General features: G+C 41.2%; 1 protein-coding gene and 1 long non-coding RNA gene across 3 annotated transcripts in view; both read left to right on the forward strand.

Moving 5' to 3' along the window:
- The window catches only part of LOC128690299 (SEC14-like protein 2), a 187,909-nt gene that overhangs the window by 99,254 nt on the left and 68,531 nt on the right, over window positions 1–20,124 (forward strand). The window contains exons 2-4 of one of the 2 annotated variants that reach the window (XM_070090481.1): window positions 5,466–5,589; window positions 10,218–10,261; window positions 15,388–15,505. In XM_070090481.1, the coding sequence (XP_069946582.1) occupies window positions 5,466–5,589; window positions 10,218–10,261; window positions 15,388–15,505 (286 nt within the window). The remainder of the gene's footprint in view (window positions 1–5,465; window positions 5,590–10,217; window positions 10,262–15,387; window positions 15,506–20,124) is intronic. The other variant, XM_070090482.1, reaches the window with a different exon arrangement.
- Window positions 5,596–9,924, forward strand: LOC128690302 (uncharacterized). Its single transcript, XR_008407271.2, has 2 exons — window positions 5,596–5,733; window positions 9,099–9,924. It is a non-coding gene; the product is annotated as an uncharacterized lncRNA (long non-coding RNA).

The following is a 20,124-nucleotide window of genomic DNA, read 5'->3' on the forward strand; positions in this document are numbered from 1 at the left end:
GTCGAAGATCAAAATGACTTTGTTATGGGAGAGCCACAGAATTTGGTTAACACAAGCCTATCCGATGTTATCCTGACGCCAAATGACTTCGAACAGGCGATGAATGACATGCCCATGCACTCTGCCCCAGGGCCAGACTCATGGAACTCCGTGTTCATCAAGAACTGCAAGAAGCCCCTATCACGAGCCTTTACCATCCTATGGAGAGGGAGCATGGACACGGGGGTCGTCCCACAGTTACTGAAAACAACAGACATAGCCCCACTCCACAAAGGGGGCAGTAAAGCAACAGCAAAGAACTACAGACCGATAGCACTAACATCCCATATCATAAAAATCTTTGAAAGGGTCCTAAGAAGCAAGATCACCACCCATCTAGAAACCCATCAGTTACACAACCCAGGGCAACATGGGTTTAGAACAGGTCGCTCCTGTCTGTCCCAACTATTGGATCACTACGACAAGGTCCTAGATGCACTAGAAGACAAAAAGAATGCAGATGTAATATATACAGACTTTGCAAAAGCCTTCGACAAGTGTGACCATGGCGTAATAGCGCACAAAATGCGTGCTAAAGGAATAACAGGAAAAGTCGGTCGATGGATCTATAATTTCCTCACTAACAGAACACAGAGAGTAGTAGTCAACAGAGTAAAGTCCGAGGCAGGCACGGTGAAAAGCTCTGTTCCACAAGGCACAGTACTCGCTCCCATCTTGTTCCTCATCCTCATATCTGACATAGACAAGGATGTCAGTCACAGCACCGTGTCTTCCTTTGCAGATGACACCCGAATCTGCATGACAGTGTCTTCCATTGCAGACACTGCAAGGCTCCAGGCGGACATCAACCAAATCTTTCAGTGGGCTGCAGAAAACAATATGAAGTTCAATGATGAGAAATTTCAATTACTCAGATATGGTAAACACGAGGAAATTAAAACTTCATCAGAGTACAAAACAAATTCTGGCCACAAAATAGAGCGAAACACCAACGTCAAAGACCTGGGAGTGATCATGTCGGAGGATCTCACCTTCAAGGACCATAACATTGTATCAATCGCATCTGCTAGAAAAATGACAGGATGCATAATGAGAACCTTCAAAACTAGGGAGGCCAAGCCCATGATGACACTCTTCAGGTCACTTGTTCTATCTAGGCTGGAATATTGCTGCACACTAACAGCACCTTTCAAGGCAGGTAAAATTGCTGACCTAGAAAATGTACAGAGAACCTTCACGGCGCGCATAACGGAGATAAAACACCTCAATTACTGGGAGCGCTTTAGGTTCCTAAACCTGTTTTCCCTGGAACGCAGGAGGGAGAGATACATGATTATATACACCTGGAAAATCCTAGAGGGACTAGTACCGAACTTGCACACGAAAATTACTCACTACGAAAGCAAAAGACTTGGCAGACGATGCAACATCCCCCAATGAAAAGCAGGGGTGTCACTAGCACGTTAAGAGACCATACAATAAGTGTCAGGGGCCCAAGACTGTTCAACTGCCTCCCAGCATACATAAGGGGGATTACCAACAGACCCCTGGCAGTCTTCAAGCTGGCACTGGACAAGCACCTAAAGTCGGTTCCTGACCAGCCGGGCTGTGGCTCGTACGTTGGTTTGCGTGCAGCCAGCAGTAACAGCCTGGTTGATCAGGCTCTGATCCACCAGGAGGCCTGGTCACAGACCGGGCCGCGGGGGCGTTGACCCCCGGAACTCTCTCCAGGTAAACTCCAGGTAAACAGTCCAAGAGTTTAGTTGTGTCGCCTGAGTAGCTAGTTTATTGTACACCCGAGGCTCATTCTGTGAACTGAAGTGCAAAAAATAAAAAAGGATCACAGAGGTCACAATAGGTCTGTCAAACCCCAGTGAGCATTATTATTTCTCTGGAAAGAACCAAACACAGCCGGGCCGTGGTTCGTACGTCGGTTTGCGTGCAGCCAGCAGTAACAGCCTGGTTGAACAGGCCCTGATCCACCACGAGGCCTGGTCACAGACCGGGCCGCGGGGGGCATTGACCCCCAAAACCCTCTCTAGGTATAATACACTGTGGAATACAGTCTCAAAAAATATGATATCGTATTACTACTGAAAACATTATAATTGGCTTGCAGTTCCTCTATAAAACACCGGTCATGCATGTAGTCGATGCAAAATGTGAAATCATGATGGTCGGTTTGGAGGAACTTGAGGTAGAGTACGCCACAGCCATGCTAGTGTCGGATTCGTCTATAAAACAAGAAATGCATTTGTGGTCACAGTGAGGCCCATGCTAACCTCCGTATGGTATACAGACATATACCTACAGACATATACCTAGTTAGATTAATCTTATTAGAGTCAGCTGGCCAAGTGGTTAACACACTGGCCTGAGTTTTAGGACTTACTTCCCTTACTTCAAGTCCCACCCGCACCCTGGTTTGTGGATACGACCTCAGGATTTCAGATATCCTGTAAAGTTTGCGTGAAGGTATCTCTAAAAGGTTGTATTTTTGCACACTGAGATATAATGCTGCAGTGTATGGCCCTGTCTCTCTCCACACATTGTATTTTATGCAGTTGACATCTCCATACAAACCGTACTGCCACAGATATTTATAGCCTAGCCTTAGTCTAGCAGCAGCAACATTCTGCAATCTACTGACCTTGTTACTCTAGAGATATATTTATCTTCACACATTTCATTATAATGAAATGCTAGTTCCAACTGTATTTTTTTTTTAAGCTCGTTTGTTACTTTTTTCTGACAATATTTCGTAAGTTTCTGTTTGAAAAAAAATTATGCTGAACATTCTCTTTATGTAATGCTTGCTTAGCTAATTCATCAACTAATTCACCAGTGTTACCTCAAAAGAATTACTACAGTCCAAGAAAATAAATCACCCATCCCTCTCTCCTGTCTCACTTGCTACCCTGTACAGTAGTAGGTTTGTGAGACATTATTTACCGTGTGTGTGTACCCACCTATATGTGATTGCAGGGCTCAATTCACAGCTCCTGGCCGTGTGTGCGCTCACCTATTGGACTCACCTAATTGTGGTTGCAGGGGTCGATTCATAGCTCCTGGCCCCGCCTCTTCACTGGTCGCCACTAGGCCCACTCTCTCCCTGCTCCATGAGCTTTATCATACCTCTTCTTAAACCTGTATATGGTACCTGCCTTCACTACTTCACTTTCCAAACTATTCCACTTCCTGACAACTCTGTGGCTGAAGAAATACTTCCTAACATCCCTGTGACTCATCTGAGTCTTCAACTTCTAACTGTGACCCCTTGTTGCTGTATCCCATCACTGGAACATTCTGTCTCTGTTCACCTTGTCGACTCCTCTCAGTATTTTATATGTCGTTATCATGTCCCCCTCCCTGTCCCTCCTGTCCTCCAGTGTCGTCAGGTCGAGTTCTCTTAACCTCTCCTCGTAGGACATGCCCCTTAGCTCCGAGACTAGTCTCGCCGCAAATCTTTGCATTGTCTCTAGTTTCCTGACATGCCTAGCCAGGTGTGGGTTCCATACTGGTGTTGCGTAGTCCAGTATGGGCCTGACGTACACAGTGTACAGTGTCTTGAATGAATCCTTACTTAGATGTCGAAACGCAGATCTTAGGTTTGCCAGCCGCCCATATGCTGCAACAGATATGCTCAAGAGGTGTGCTCGGTATTATACTCACCCCGAGATCCTTTTCCTTGACTTAGGATTGCAGTCTTTGGCCCTCCTAGCCTGTACTGTTCCCAGTCTTCTTTGCCCTTCCCCAATCTTCATAACTTTCCACTTGGTAGAGTGTGTGTGTGTGTGTGTTGGCGGGCCTCACGCTCTGCGTCTGGGCAAGAACACAAAACTTGGCAGGGTCATCAAGGTCGCAGCTCAGGTTATTGTGCCGTGTGGAATACATGGGTTTACGTCTCTCACCCCCAGGATCAACGTCTTTAATTAAGCATTCCATTCTGAAATTAAAAACATGTCATCTCCAAAGAATTCAGTGAGGTACAGGCAAGTTTCCATACATATCCTGTCCTTGTTAACCTTGCAATAAATATGAGCTAGTCTGAGTCTTCTATTGTAGTTTCCATCTTAAGGAAGAATGTCAGTGGAAAATAAGTCATACTGTTTGGCTTTGTTGGGACAAGTCCCCTCAAGGAAGGCTCCTTGACGCTGGTGAGGGGCTCTTGATCTAGGGAATTGGATCTGTGCTCCAGTTCCCTGAATTAAGCCTGAATGCCTTCCATCCCCCCATAGGCGCTGTATAATCCTACGGGTTTAGTGCTTCCCCCTTGATTATAATAATAATAATGTTGGACCAGTTCAAGAAGACTGCCAAAAAGTGTCTGATGAATAAAGCAACAGAAAGGGAGGGGAATGATTTTCTATTTTTTAGCTAAAATACATGTAAATTTTACCTTATCCCTAGTAATGACCCTCGTATTGTAGATAGTCGTAATGACCCTCGGGTAGTAGATAGTCTTAATGACCCTCGTATTGTAGATAGTCTTAATGACCCTCGTGTAGTAGATAGTCTTTTTAGTATGATAATAAGATGTTATCTTCATTATAGAATAATAAGAAAATATTATAACCTTTATATTATAATAATAAGGTAAAAGGACCCCAATGGAAATAAGTCACTCTCTGACTTTTTTGGGTTATCCTAGGTTCTCTACACATATGCTGCTATGTATGATAATTCTATGTAACTGTATTGTGTATACCTGAATAAATTTACTTACTTACTTACTTCCTGGGACAAGTCAATCTTCATACGTGTGCGACCTATACTTAAACATACAGAACCAGTTTCCCACCATCCCTAGGCTTATCTAAACAAAGTGAAACTCTCGAAGGGTCGAAAAGTATGCCTTTAGGCTAGTATGGGATTTGTTAGAATTACCAGGAAAACTACACGAGTTACATCTCTTATCTTCGGAAGAATGCAGGAAAAGATGTAATATGATAATGCCATACAAAATATTCGGAGCACTGACAAGGCAGACAGTGGAAAACTTTGCCAGGGAAGGATGGAACAACATGGAACATTAAAACTATGCACCTAAGTCACAGGCATCAAGATTCACATTCATGGTAAGATCAGTAAACACAAGCAACTAACTGACAGCTACCACAGTAAACTCTCACTCCTACATGGGGTTGAAAAGTAAATACATTATGATCATTATAGTCATGTGACATTGTTAAACCCGTAGAGGTCATACAGCACATGAGAATGAGAGATGATCGAGTTTAACTCAACGATGGGGAGAATAGTTCGGGTTTCTTTAGTCATGAAACTTACACTAGTGTCACGGCATCCACTTGAAAGGCGTAAAATACACCAAGAGGCGTATGTACCTTTAATCCTTAGTTTAGAAATTAAAGTACTCTTAATGATTGGGTTTTGAGTAAATTGCAACTTTAATGCCCATTTTAAACCTACAGTTACCAAACTAACAGCTGTTCATTTCTTCGCAGTTCCGTGAGCGTGTGGCTGGTGTGATTCCTCCTGGTCAACAACATGACCACAACCTCCTTCAGTGGCTAGTTGGTGAGCAAACTTTGTGTTACTTAATATTAGCGCAAAGTTCCAGCTGCTTAGGTACGGAAAGAATGAAGAACTCAAAAGGAACACTGTATACATTTCTTGAGCATTTCAGAGCGAGTTGTGTCTGAATTCATTAATTTTATCGCATTCTAGTACATAATGAGGCAAGGTGTGACAGTTATCCATCAAAGTTTACAGGTAAGTAAGTAAGTAAGTAGCAGGAAGAATAACATCACTGCCACACACAACCACCCACCATCACTGCCACACACAACCACCCACCATCACTGCCACACACAACCACCCAACATCACTGCCACATACAACCACCCTCCATGCAACAGTGCCACACACAACCACCCTCCCTGCAGCACTGCCACATACAACCACCCAACATCACTGCCACACACAACCACCCAACATCACTGCCACGCACAACCACCCAACATCACTGCCACACACAACCACCCAACATCACTGCCACACACAACCACCCACCATCACTGCCACACACAACCACCCAACATCACTGCCACACACAACCACCCAACATCACTGCCACACACAACCACCCAACATCACTGCCACACACAACCACCCAACATCACTGCCACACACAACCACCCAACATCACTGCCACACACAACCACCCAACATCACTGCCACACACAACCACCCAACATCACTGCCACACACAACCACCCAACATCACTGCCACACACAACCACCCAACATCACTGCCACACACAACCACCCAACATCACTGCCACACACAACCACCCACCACTTACTTAAAGGCAATGAATTCCAAATCTTAGGGCCTTTTATGGGCATAGAGATAGTTTCATGTTACACAATTTGGAAAACTTAATGAAATTAACCTAATCTAATATAATTCAGAAATATCCTAGCATTACCTAATGTAACATAATGTAACAGAACCAAATTTACTGTTATGGTCAGAAATGTTAGTGTCTTGTCTGTGTTTACATTGACAGGAACCACCCGGCACTTTGTCTCACAGAAGTAAGTTATTTAGTCACAGGTACACATAAGTCCAGTTATCATACATGGTGTACATTACCTCACCAATGATTGACCCTAACACAGCATTACAGCTAAAATAAAAGGTATTATTTTTGCTAAATATCTTTCGAAATGTTTGACAAAAAAAATAGCAGTTTATTCTGTGATGTAGAAAGGTGTTAAGTACAGTAACTTACAATATTCAATAAGCAAGTAAGTTTGTTCAGGTATACACAAATACAGTTACATAGATTATCATACATAACAGCACATGTGTAGAGGGCCATCATTTATGTTTACACATTTAATAACCATAAATACGTATCTGTAATGCCTATTTATTGCTGTCTGCCGGAATGCTCAGGAATGTTAGTGGTTTTCTCTGTGATTAACAATATTTTACTACATGTAAACTACAGTGTGTTCTACGCAAAGAAATAAATTTTTAACTGAATTTGAATTGAAAGGTTAGGCTTAAGCTCCCCCGAAATTCCCTGCATAGTCATGGGCTTTCTGCATACAATCCAATGTCACCCATTTCTATATAAACATTGTATCATGTGGAAATTGACTTTTCAGTTCTTTCAATAAGAGCCATAATTTGTTTGGGGTTAGGTAACACACCACTTATTGTGTTATTTTTCCCTCAAGGTAGGTTCCTTGATGCTGGTGAGGGGTTCTTGATCCAGGGAATTGGATCTGTGCTCCAGTTCCCTGAATTGAGCCTGCCTACCTTCCCCTTCCACGTGCACTGTATAAGCCTACGAGTTTAATGCTCCTCCATGATAATAATAATAATAATAATAATTGTAATCAGTTTGTGGGGCTGGGTTCATGACAGTAATTTTATTCATGTATTTACTATAGTAACATTATATATGTAAATTACCTAGGATAACCCAGTACAGTCAGTCAAGATGGCTTCTTTCCGTTGCTTGTAATCAGTTTGTGGGGCTGGGTTCATGACAGTAAGTTTATTCACGTACAGGTACACACAAGTACAATTATCATACATAGTTTAGCATACATGTATATGTAAATTATGTGGGATAACCCCCCCGAAAAAGTCAGACAGTTGCCAAATCAGAGCAGTGATAAATCTATTTGCATTTTTGATATAGTATTCAAATGTTTAGATTTGTTGAACAGTCTTGTGCAGGAAGAATAACTTCTTCATATCTAGTTTAAACCCTCATTAAATATGTTTGCTACCAATTCAGTTGCATTGCCACACAGTGGGGATGTGTTCATGAATAATATGTCTCTGGCTTATTTGTAAAAAAAAAAAAAAAGAAAAAAAAAAAAATTAAGCCATTATATGAATATTTTAAAATCGCACAAGTATAATTTCTTATTAATACAGGATTTTTCATTTGATGCATCACCAGTTGAAATTGTCACTTTTGACTTGTTAGAAATGTGTTAGTCAAGATAAAATGTCATCTGTTGTGACAAATTATTATTATACAACACCTGTGGTTTGATCCAAGGAAGTAGGTAGCTCCAGTTCTTTAGATCAGAAGCATTTCACCAGCATGATCCTTAAAGGGTGTCACAAATCGAAACCCAACAGTAGTTAACCATTGTTATCGTACCTAAGGCTTCACAGCTATGTACTTGAACCAAAACAAGTATCAGTACAATATCTCTGATATGATTGACTTCTGGTTTCATAATGTTATAAGGAATACTAGGGGTCCATAGGCCACTGATATCAAATTGACAAAGACAACAGTTACCCTCGTAAATTGTATGATAAAAATTTATGATAGAAGCAGTGTCCCTTGGCTTGGTTGGCAACGCTCTCACCTCACACACTGACTGTACATGGTTCAGTCCCTGGCATAGGTGGAAACATTGAGCATGTTTCCCTATACCTGCTGTCTCTGTTCACTTAGCAGTAAGTAGGTACCTGGGTGTTAACCTCAATTCCCAATCATGCTTGACACTTTAATATTATATTTATGGGTAAGTGCTAAACCTGTAGGAGTCATACAGTACTTACGGGAATGGGAAGCGATCAAGTTTGATCCAAGGAAGGGGATGTTAGGTTTCAGTTCCTTGTATCAGGAGCCTCCTCATTGGCATAAGGAACATCCATTGAGGGGAGCACTTTATTGTGAATAGTACAATACAACCTAAATATGTACTGCATATCTTATGTCTTCCCCTGTCAGGGAATAAAACCTGTTAGTTATCCATTTGTTGGGGGATCCTAGGTTAAACCATTGCCACTGATGTATGCCAACAATAATTATGTTTTTATTGGAACCATTGTATAGAATAAGTTTGTACAGTGCAATCCCATAATTGAGAGCGGTTAAGTTCCTGGAGGGGACCTGAATCCTGAAAACATGGATAAGAAGAAATTTTTACAAAGTACTCTGTGTCTGTTTCCGAAGGTAATAACATATTACATAATATAAAATTTTATAAAAAATTTTAGAATTATGCTGGTGCAAAGTTATTGGTCTGGGTGCAATTTATGCATCGGTGATTTTACCCACCGAGACTTTCACACTTGTGCTTCTCTGCAGTACCAGGATCACTCGCATACCTCTTGCTGCCATGGTTACTACCCAGAGATGATGAAAAGATCAAAAGTCGATTCACAAACACAGGTCAAGTGTGGTATTGGATGCTCACGACCAAAACACTGGATGAGGAAGATTGTGCACGTTATGTAGGCCTTCCCCATAAGACAATGGACCTGCCCTGAGGTTCGTTGTGGGATGAAAGGGAAGAAGAGTGCCACATATCCCTTACATGTGCTCCATCATGTAAACTGATTTTCACAGTTTTTACACTGAAAATATGCAGCAATTTTGCAACCATGTTAGAGCAAAAACGTTAACAGATTGTTATCCATTGGTCTACTGTACATTACATTTTGTAATCCTGTCCCTAGGCCATAAATTCATGTAAATTTTACCATATACGAGTGACCCTTGCACTTATGAGTGGCAGTTGGTTTTAGATCAAAGATTCCCAGTGTGAGGTGTACGCCCCACAGGGGAACAATTTGAATGTTTTGGGGGCAATTTAAAATTGTTACAATAAAATAATCATAATCAAACCTGTAATTCTTTAAACAATTAAACTTGATAAAAGCAGTATTGTATGTACTAATAGGATATTCAATTCTCTCTTATTCATTGTAGCTCCTAAATTTATATTTACAATCACCTAAGAGACTGTGTATAAAACCACTCATTTTGTCATTGCCTTATTAATCTTAAGTTATTCTTAAGTTTGCTCAAAATGCTCTGTATATTAATTAAGGGGCTTTCTACATGCACACTGAAATGTCATTTACTGCTGTACAAGCATTGTATCATGCTAAAATAAACTATCTTATCTTTCTGTATTGTATTTTTACTCGGTATTATATTTCAACAAAAATTTTTTTTATATCAGGGGCACATCAAATTTTTTGAGGTGTCGAGGTGGGGCATGGTGCAAAAATGGTTGGTAACTGCTGATCTGAACAAACCATTGCCAGTCATGCCATTGTAAGTCTAGTCATTATTATTCAATGGCACAATGGAAAAATGGTTGTAAATGCAGGGGGCATAAGTTGGTGGTCATAAGTTTGGGTTCATCTGTATTCATTTACAATATAATTTATGTGTTAAAAAATATTGTTCTCTTTTCAGCACGCAACTTCAACATTGATAAGGCAGAACACATGCTCAGGAAGGTGAGTAGTTGGACTACAATTTTAAAGAATGTATATCTATTTTAGGTTATATCTTAAAATTCAGACATAAATAAAACTATCTCTTATTCCTTATGTTGTATAGATATACATTTGAGAAGAAAATTAAAACAGGATAAAAGGAAAAAATTTTCATATAGAGATGTGAAATTGATGATGGAAGTTAGTGTAGGCAAGTGTCCTGTAATAATAAATCTATTTATACAAAGTACTTGATACAACTGATACACACCTAGTTGACATTATTGATATACTGTATAGAAAGCTCCTGGTTATGTATAGCATTTCAGGCAGCCTAAGTTAATCTTGTCCCCCAGGATGCAACTTGCAGCAGTCAACTAACACCCAGGTACCTACTTACTGTTAGTGAACAGGGGCAACATGTGTAAGGAAACATACCCAATGTTTCACTTATGCCGGTGATTGATCCTGGACCCCTCAGTGTGCGAGTTGAGGATGTCAGCCATGCCATGATAAAATATTGCAAGCTTCAGGAAGAGGAACCTTCAAGGAGAGTGCCTTGATGCTTGTGAAGGGCTCGTGAATCCAAGAAATTGGAGTTATTTTACCCTTTATAGAATTAAATCTGATGAATATAATAATCATGGAGAGGGATCTAGAATTACAAAAAAAATTGTCCTCCCAAACTCATACCATACATTATAAATTGTATAATTATTTTTACAATGCAAGTTCAGAATATTTATAATGAAAATTTACTTTCAAAGTAAATAATGCACTTAGACTAATATTAATGGTGTGTGGCCTTCTCTCACTCAAGTCACTTCTTTAATGTGTTGATACATTGAACAAAAAAGGCCATTACATTTGCATGCCATTCTATCCCAATATACTCGTTCTTTTTTTAAATAAACTTCTTACAAATGAGTGTTTTCGACGTACTAGTACGACTTACGCACCAGGGTTATTGACGTACTAGTACGCCTAAATTCTAGCGCCTTCAAATCTAGCGAGAGAAAGCTGGTAGGCCTACGTATGAAAGAATGGGTCTATGTGGTCAGTGTGCGCAGTATAAGAAAAATCCTGCAGCACACAGTGCTTAATGAGAAAAAAAAAAACTGACCGTGTTTTTGGATTAAAACAGCGATTTTGCATTGTATTTTTGTATGGTATTTATGGTTGTATTCTAGTTTTCCTGGTCTCATTTTATAGAATGGAAGACATATTACAGAAATTGAGATGATTTTGACTGGTTTTGCAATGAAAAGTTCTTTGAAATTGAGCTCGAAGTAGCAAAAATGTTCGATTTTTACCAAAGTTCAAAAGTAAACAAATCATGCCAAGCATCCAATACACATCAACTGGTGAGTCAAATATTCTTTCACAAGTGCGCTGATATCATTTATACCATTTCTACACTAATGCAGTAGTCTGCATAACAGTAAATCTTCTATTTTTTGTAAGTATAAAAATTCAAAGTGGAAAGCAAAAGAAATATGAGGGGCCTGGGGATGTGATTAACGAATAGAGAACTTGTTATTTTAGTGCCAGGAATGTCTTTCTTGTTTATTCTGGACCCTATTTGGAAATTGGCAACTTCTGAAATTTGTGTAAAATTGGCAAAATTGCCAATTTCTAAACACTTTATTGGATAGTTGAAATTGGTAAATGGGTAGTTTTTTGTACTCATTCGATAGAAAAAATGGAGTTCTAGCAAAATAAATATGATTTTTGTCGACTAGTACACAATAATTGGGCAAAAATAGGGCTCAAAGTGGGCGGAATCGCCGATGCGTAAACATTGGCGAGACTGCTAATTTCGCGAGAGCATAATTCTGTAAGTTTATCATCAAATTTCATGCTTTTGGTGTCATTATGATCAGGAAAAGATTCTCTATCATTTCATAAGAAAAAATAATTTTTTTTTTCCAAAAAATTTTCGACCCTGAGAACAAGTTTAGGAGAGGGCCTCTCGACCCTGAAAGGGTTAATACGAAAAGGCTTTAATCTTATAAAAATACTTTTATGAAAAAGCATTGATCTTACCAAGAAACTTTATTCCTGGTCGTGGACCGGGCCGCGGGGGCGTTGATCCCCAGAATAACCTCCAGGTATTACAAAAACACACAAGTTTTCCATTAAAGAAATAACCAAACAAAAAGGCCTTTGTAAAAAGCATCAGTTCCACAACAAGCACTTGCCCTCAATTCTGGGTGACCTTCATATGGTGATGGGGGTTTTGATTTTTTTTTTTTTTTTTGTGCCTAGAAGTAGGGACCTCTTCCCTGGGACACCTCAAGGGAGGTTCCTTGACACAGGTGAGGGGCTCTTGATCTAGGGAATTGGATCTGTGCTCCAGTTCTCTGAATTGAGCCTGAATACCTTCCATCCCCTCCCCCACAGGTGCTGTATAATCCCCATGGGTTTAGCACTCCCCCATGATTATAATAATAATCTTCCTTGGGAGGGTTGCCACTCTGTCCACAAGGTGCTCACCTTTCTAAGAATCCAACATCTCTTTAGGCATAAATAGTGGTGATATTTCACTTTTCCTGACACTTATGACTGATGTTATGGAATGAATTATGGACATGAATTGCTGAAAGTGAAAAATACTTTGAAGAGTTATACTTGCTTTGTGATTGTGACAGTATCATACTTTTACTGAGAGTGTATATAGTATTTGATATTGGTAAGAATGGAATATATTTAAAGTGCCAAAAAACTAACAGGTTCTAGTGCTTTGTAAATAAAATAAAACAAACACAGTAAGCACTGGAAATAAACAAATATAATTTTTTCATAAAATTGGTATTATTGTAGTAACATTTTGTTTTACATCATAAGCTGTAAAAAGAAACATTGAGCATTACAAAACACATTGCCATTTAAAAAACATTTGTCACTACATTAAAAACATGTCTCAATAATGTATTGGTCATATAAACCTTCAAGGGAAATTTCTTTATACCATGAAAGTCCCTTGAACCAAGGAATGGGACCTGACCTCCCTTTTCTTGGATCAAATTTAATTGCCTCCCATTCCCTCAGTCACTGTATGTTCCTCACAACTTTAGCACTTTTCCCATGAATAATTCAGTGGTACCTCGAGTTTCAAACAGCTCCCAACTCGAACAGTTATGTAAGTGTATTTTTGTAAGTGCTTTTGTAAGTGTATTTTTGTGGGTCTGAAACGGACTAATCTAATTTACTCTATTCTTTATGGGAACAGTTTCATTCGGTATTGGCACTCAAACAGCCTTCTGGAATTAATTAAGTTCAGGACTCAAGGTTTCAAGGAACTCAAGATTATTGCTAGAAAAGCAATAATCTTGAAAAATTATTCAATACAATATAGCAGTAGTCTGTACCTAGAGTATACCTGGAGAGGGTTTCGGGGATCAGTGCCCCAGCGCCGGGTCTGTGACCAAACCTCGTGGTGGATCAGGGCCTGATCAACCAGGCTGTTACTGTTGGTCGCATGTAAACCGACTTATGAACCACAACTCACAAAAATAGTTTTATAAATAAATACAGTATCAGTTTTGTAAGGCTGGTCTGGAGGCATGTTGTAGCTTGGCATACACCTTCTAGAGGGCACTGGGTGCATTTACAGTGTAGTGCCCCCTGTTGATCTGGCCTTGTGTACCTCTCATGATGAGAGGCACCCTACCATAGTCATACAGACACTGCCTCCAACCAGGACACCAACTTTATCTTTGCAAGTCTCACTGCAGCTGGTCTTGGCACTATAAGGCATGTAGGATCGGTAAACACATTTTGTTGTTAGTCTTTGTTCAATCAGTTGTAAGGAAGGTCTGCACACACAAGCAGCTCAACAGTCTTATAAAAAAGTAATCCTTAATAAAAGCATTTATTAAAAGCAGGCTATGGAAATTGCTTTTTGTATAGATATACAATTCTCAGCTCAGAAATCATTCTATGTTTAAAACCACAAGTCACTCACAGGTTGCATTTTATGTTCCAAAATTTGTTTAATGTTAAAAGTTACTAGCCATTCTAATTTTCTGAAAAGAGAGGATAGGGCAGAGCCCATGAGTTAAATTATACAAACCATATTAAAAGCCACATTTTTTTTTTATTAACAAATTGCCATTACCCACCAAAGCAGTGACCCGAAAAGAAGAAACATTTTCATCATCATTCACTCCATCACTGTCTTGCCACAGGCATGCTTATGATACAGTTATAAAACTGCAACATCAACACCCCTCCTTCAGAGTGCAGGCACTGTACTTCCCACCTCCAGGACTCAGGTCTGGCCTGTCAGTTTCCCTGAATCCCTTCATAAATGTTACTTTGCTCACACTCCAACAGCATATCAGGTTATAAAAACCATTTATCTCCACTCACTCCTATCTAACACACTCATGCACACCTGCTGGAAATCCAAGCCCCTTGCACACTAAACCTCCTTTACCCCCTCCCTCCAACCTTTCCTAGGAGGACCCCTTACCCTGCCTTCCTTCCACTACAGATTTATACACTCCAAGCCGTTCTGTTTCATTCCATCTTCTATAAATGTCCGAACCACCTCAACAACCCCTCCTCGGCCCTCTGGACAATACCTTTGGTAACCCCGCAACTCCTAATTTCCAAACTACAGATTCTTTGCATTATATTCACAGTGCCCTCAGACATTACATCTCCACTGCTTTCAGGCTTCTCCTTATTGCAACACTCACCACCCATGTTTCACACCCATACCAGTGTTGGTATAGCTATACTCTCATACATTCCCATCTGCTTCCATAGGTAATGTTCTTTCACTCCACAGATGCCTCAGTGCACCACTCACCTTTTTACCCTTATGTCACTTAAATTTCCTGGAGGATTATTTTGATTTAATCCAAGATGTAGGAACAAAATAAGTGCCAATTCCTCATATCAAGAGCCCTTGGCCCACTTCAAGGCACTCCTTATTTTTCATGGCTTTTCTTTAACTAGTGTACCATATTTCTAAGCTGAATAGTATATGTACCATATTTCTAAGCTGAATAGTATACTATATTTCTAAGCTGAATAATTAATTAGAATATTTAGAATAATTAATTTGCAGAGGTATTTTGTTTTTGATAGTAATGTATAAAACTTTCGTATAAACATAAACTATACTCCACTTCAAGAGCATGGAGTGGCGCAAGGAGTGGGGTACTGATACAGTTGTGGACTGGGATGTTCCTGAGGTTCTCCATAACTACTACCCAGTTGGTATGGCAGGACATGACAAAACAGGGCTTCCAGGTAAGTTCGGTCTACAAAACATGCACTTAGTTTTGGTGTAGCACATGAATATCCATTTTAAACTGTCCACATACAGGAGGGCCTCGCTTTATAGCACTTCACTTCATGGCATTTCGCTACTGCAGTAGTTTTCAATTAAACTCATTCTTCATTTATTCAGACTTCCTACAAAAAATGCATTCACCACTCGCTAAAATCTAAGAACAAAAATACTTTAAGTACTGTGTGTACTTTGTATGCAGTGTTAAGGTCTAGCTCTATTGCTAACTTAATATATGATAGTGCAAACATGTTATCTGACATGTATGTGCATTTGAAAGTGAAAAAAAGCTGTATTTCACCTTATTTCACCTGTTGTATAAGCGGGGCCTTCATGTACTGTATTAGTAATGTTGCTTTTGAATGTGTTTAGAGAATTATTACCAAGTCGGCCGTCTCCCATCGAGGCAGGGTGACCCAAAAAGAAAGAAAATCTCCAAAAAGAAAATACTTTTATCAATCAACACTTTCACCTCACTCACACATAATCACTGTTTTTGCAGAGGTGCTCAGAATACAACAGTTTAGAAGCATATACAGTGGACCCCCGCCTTATGATATTAATCCGTTCCTGAGAGCTCATCGTAAGCCGAAATTATCGTTAGTCGAATAAATTTTCCCCATAAGAAATAATGGAAATCAAATTAATCCTTTCCTGACACCCCAAAGTATGAAAAAAAAATTTTTACTACATGAAATATTAATTTTAATACACACAAAGTGAGGAAGACATGCACAATTACTACTCTATTAAGAATAGAATACATGACACTTACCTTTATTGACGATCTGGTGATGATTGATGGGATGGGAGGAGGGGAGAGTGTGGAAGTTATGGTTTAGAAGGGGAATCCCCTTCCATTAGGACTTTAGGTAGCACGTCCTTTTCCGGGGTTACTTTCCTTCTTCTTTTAATGCCACTAGGACCAGCTTGAGAGTCACTGGACCTCTGTTGCACGACAAATCTGTCCATAGAGCTCTGTACCTCCCGTTCCTTTAAGACTTTCCTAAAATGGGCCATAACATTGTCATTGTACAGGTTGCCAACACGGCTCGCAGTAACTGTGTCAGGGTGATTTTCGTCCGTAAAGGTTTGCAGTTCAACCCACTTTGCACACATTTCCTTAATCTCTTTTTTTCAATTCCATACTAATTCTCACCTTTTTACCACAGGGATGGCACTAGAAGCTTTCTTGGGGTCCATGGTGACTTATTTTGCAGTTACAAGCACTAAAAACACTGGGATAATGTGAAATGTACCGAATTTATGCGTAGATGTGACCGCACTGGCTGGCTTGTAAACACTGGCGCTGAGGCCACACATGGGACACGTCCCGGACGAATCACGTAAGGCGAGTCTTTTATCGTGAGGCGAGGCAAAATTTTTGCTTTCACATGCTTCGTATGGTGGATTTAACATAACGCAATGCGTTCGTAAGGCGGGGGTCCACTGTACGTATAAAGATACACAACATATCCTTCCAAACTGCCAATATTCCAAACCCCTTCTTTAAAGTGCAGGCATTGTACTTCCCATTTCCAGGACTCAAGTCCGGCTATATAAAAGTAACCGGTTTCGCTGAATCCCTTCACTAAATATTACCCTGCTCACACTCCAACAGCTCGTCAGGTCCAAATACCATTCGTCTCCATTCACTCCTATCTAACACTCTCACGCATGCACAAAGAGACCTGGACAGGCTACAAGCATGGTCCAGCAACTGGCTCCTTGAGTTTAACCCTGCCAAATGCAAAGTCATGAAGATTGGGGAAGGGCAAAGAAGACCATAGACACAATATAGTCTAGATGGACAAAGACTGCAAACCTCACTCAAGGGAAAAAGATCTGGGGGTGAGTATAACACCGAGCATATCTCTTGAGGCGCACATCAATCAGATAACTGCTGCAGCATACAGGCATCTGGCAACCCTATGGAACGATACCTCAGTAAGGAATCGTTCAAGACTCTGTATACCATTTACGTCAGGCCCATACTAGAGTGTGCAGCACCAGTTTGGAATCCACACCTGGTCAAGCACATCAGGAAATTAGAGAAAGTGCAAAGGTTTGCAACAAGACTAGTCCCAGAGCGAAGGGGATTGTCCTACGAAGAAAGGTTGATGGAAATCGGCCTGAGGACACTGGAGGACAGGAAGGTCAGGGGAGACATGATAACGAGATATAAAATACTGCGCGGAATAGACAAGGTGGACAAAGACGGGATGTTCCAGAGATGGGACACAGAAACAAGAGGTCACAATTGGAAGTTGAAGACTCGGATGAATCAAAGGGATGTTAGGAAGTATTTCTTCAGTCATAGAGTAGTCAGGCCGTGGAATAGCCTAGAAAGTGAAGTAGTGGAGGCGGGAACCATACATAGTTTTAAGGCGAGATATGATAAAGCTCATGGAGCAGGGAGAGAGAGGACCTAGTAGCAATCAGTGAAGAGGCAGGGCCAGGAGCTATGAATCGACCCCTGCAACCACAAATAGGTGAGCACACACACACACACACACACACACACGCAGCCAACATGGTTTCAGGGACGGGAAATCCTGTGTCACAAACCTACTGGAGTTCTATGACATGGTGACAGCAGTAAGACAAGAGAGAGAGGGGTGGGTGGATTGCATTTTCTTGGACTGCAAGAAGGCGTTTGACACAGTTCCACACAAGAGATTGGTGCAAAAACTGGAAGACCAAGCAGGGATAACAGGGAAGGCACTACAATGGATCAGGGAATACTTGTCAGGAAGACAGCAGCGAGTCATGGTACATGGCGAGGTGTCAGAGTGGGCACCTGTGACCAGCGGGGTCCCGCAGGGGTCAGTCCTAGGACCAGTGCTGTTTCTGGTATTTGTGAACGACATGACGGAAGGAATAGACTCTGAGGTGTCCCTGTTTGCAGATGACGTGAAGTTGATGAGAAGAATTCACTCGATCGAAGACCAGGCAGAACTACAAAGGGATCTGGACAGGCTGCAGACCTGGTCCAGCAATTGGCTCCTGGAGTTCAATCCCACCAAGTGCAAAGTCATGAAGATTGGGGAAGGGCAAAGAAGGCCGCAGACGGAGTACAGTCTAGGGGGTCAGAGACTACAAACCTCACTCAAGGAAAAAGATCTTGGGGTGAGTATAACACCAGGCACATCTCCTGAAGCGCACATCAACCAAATAACTGCTGCAGCATATGGGCGCCTAGCAAACCTCAGAACAGCATTAATAAGGAATCATTCAGGACCCTGTACACCGTGTACGTTAGGCCCATATTGGAGTATGCGGCACCAGTTTGGAACCCACACCTAGCCAAGCACGTGAAGAAACTAGAGAAAGTGCAAAGGTTTGCAACAAGACTAGTCCCAGAGCTAAGAGGTATGTCCTACGAGGAGAGGTTAAGGGAAATCAACCTGACGACACTGGAGGACAGGAGAGATAGGGGGGACATGATAACGACATACAAAATACTGAGAGGAATTGACAAGGTGGACAAAGACAGGATGTTCCAGAGATTGGACACAGTAACAAGGGGACACAGTTGGAAGTTGAAGACACAGATGAATCACAGGGATGTTAGGAAGTATTTCTTCATCCACAGAGTAGTCAGTAAGTGGAATAGTTTGGGAAGCGATGTAGTGGAGGCAGGATCCATACATAGCTTTAAGCAGAGGTATGATAAAGCTCACGGCTCAGGGAGAGTGACCTAGTAGCGATCAGTGAAGAGGCGGGGCCAGGAGCTTGGACTCGACCCCCGCAACCTCAACTAGGCGAGTACACACACACACACACACACACACACACACACACACACACACACACACACACACACACACACACACACACACACACACACACACACACACACACACACACACACACACACACACACACACAGAGTCTACAAAGAGACCTGGACAGGCTGGATGCATGGTCCAGCAACTGGCTCCTAGAATTTAGCCCTGCCAAATGCAAAGTCATGAAGATCGGAGAAGGGCAGAGAAGACCGCAGACAGAGTATAGGCTAGGAGGCCAAAGACTGCAAATCTCGCTCAAGGAGAAAGATCTTGGAGTGAGTATAATACCGAGTACATCGCCAGAAGCACACATTAACCAAATAACTGCTGCGGCATATGGGCACCTGACAAACCTGAGAATAGCATTCCGGTACCTCAGTAAGGAATCGTTCAAGACTTTATACACTGTGTACGTCAGGCCCATACTGGAGTATGAAGCACCAGTTTGGAGCCCACACCTGGCCAAACACATCAAGAAATTAGAGAAAGTGCAAAAGTTTGCAACAAGGCTGGTTCCAGAGCTAAGGGGAATGTCCTATGAAGAAAGGTTAAGGGAAATCGGTCTGACGACACTGGAGGACAGGAGGGTCAGGGGAGACATGATAACGATATACAAAATACTGCGTGGAATAGACAGGGTGTTCCAGAGATGGGACACAGAAATGAGGGGTCACAATTGGAAGGTGAAGACTCGGATGAGTCAAAGGGATGTTAGGAAGTGTTTCTTCAGCCACAGAGTTGTTAGGAAGTGGAATAGTCTGGCAAGCGATGTAGTGGAGGCAGGAACT

Source organism: Cherax quadricarinatus, chromosome 32, assembly GCF_038502225.1.
Source record: "Cherax quadricarinatus isolate ZL_2023a chromosome 32, ASM3850222v1, whole genome shotgun sequence".
Classification (NCBI taxonomy): domain Eukaryota; kingdom Metazoa; phylum Arthropoda; class Malacostraca; order Decapoda; family Parastacidae; genus Cherax; species Cherax quadricarinatus.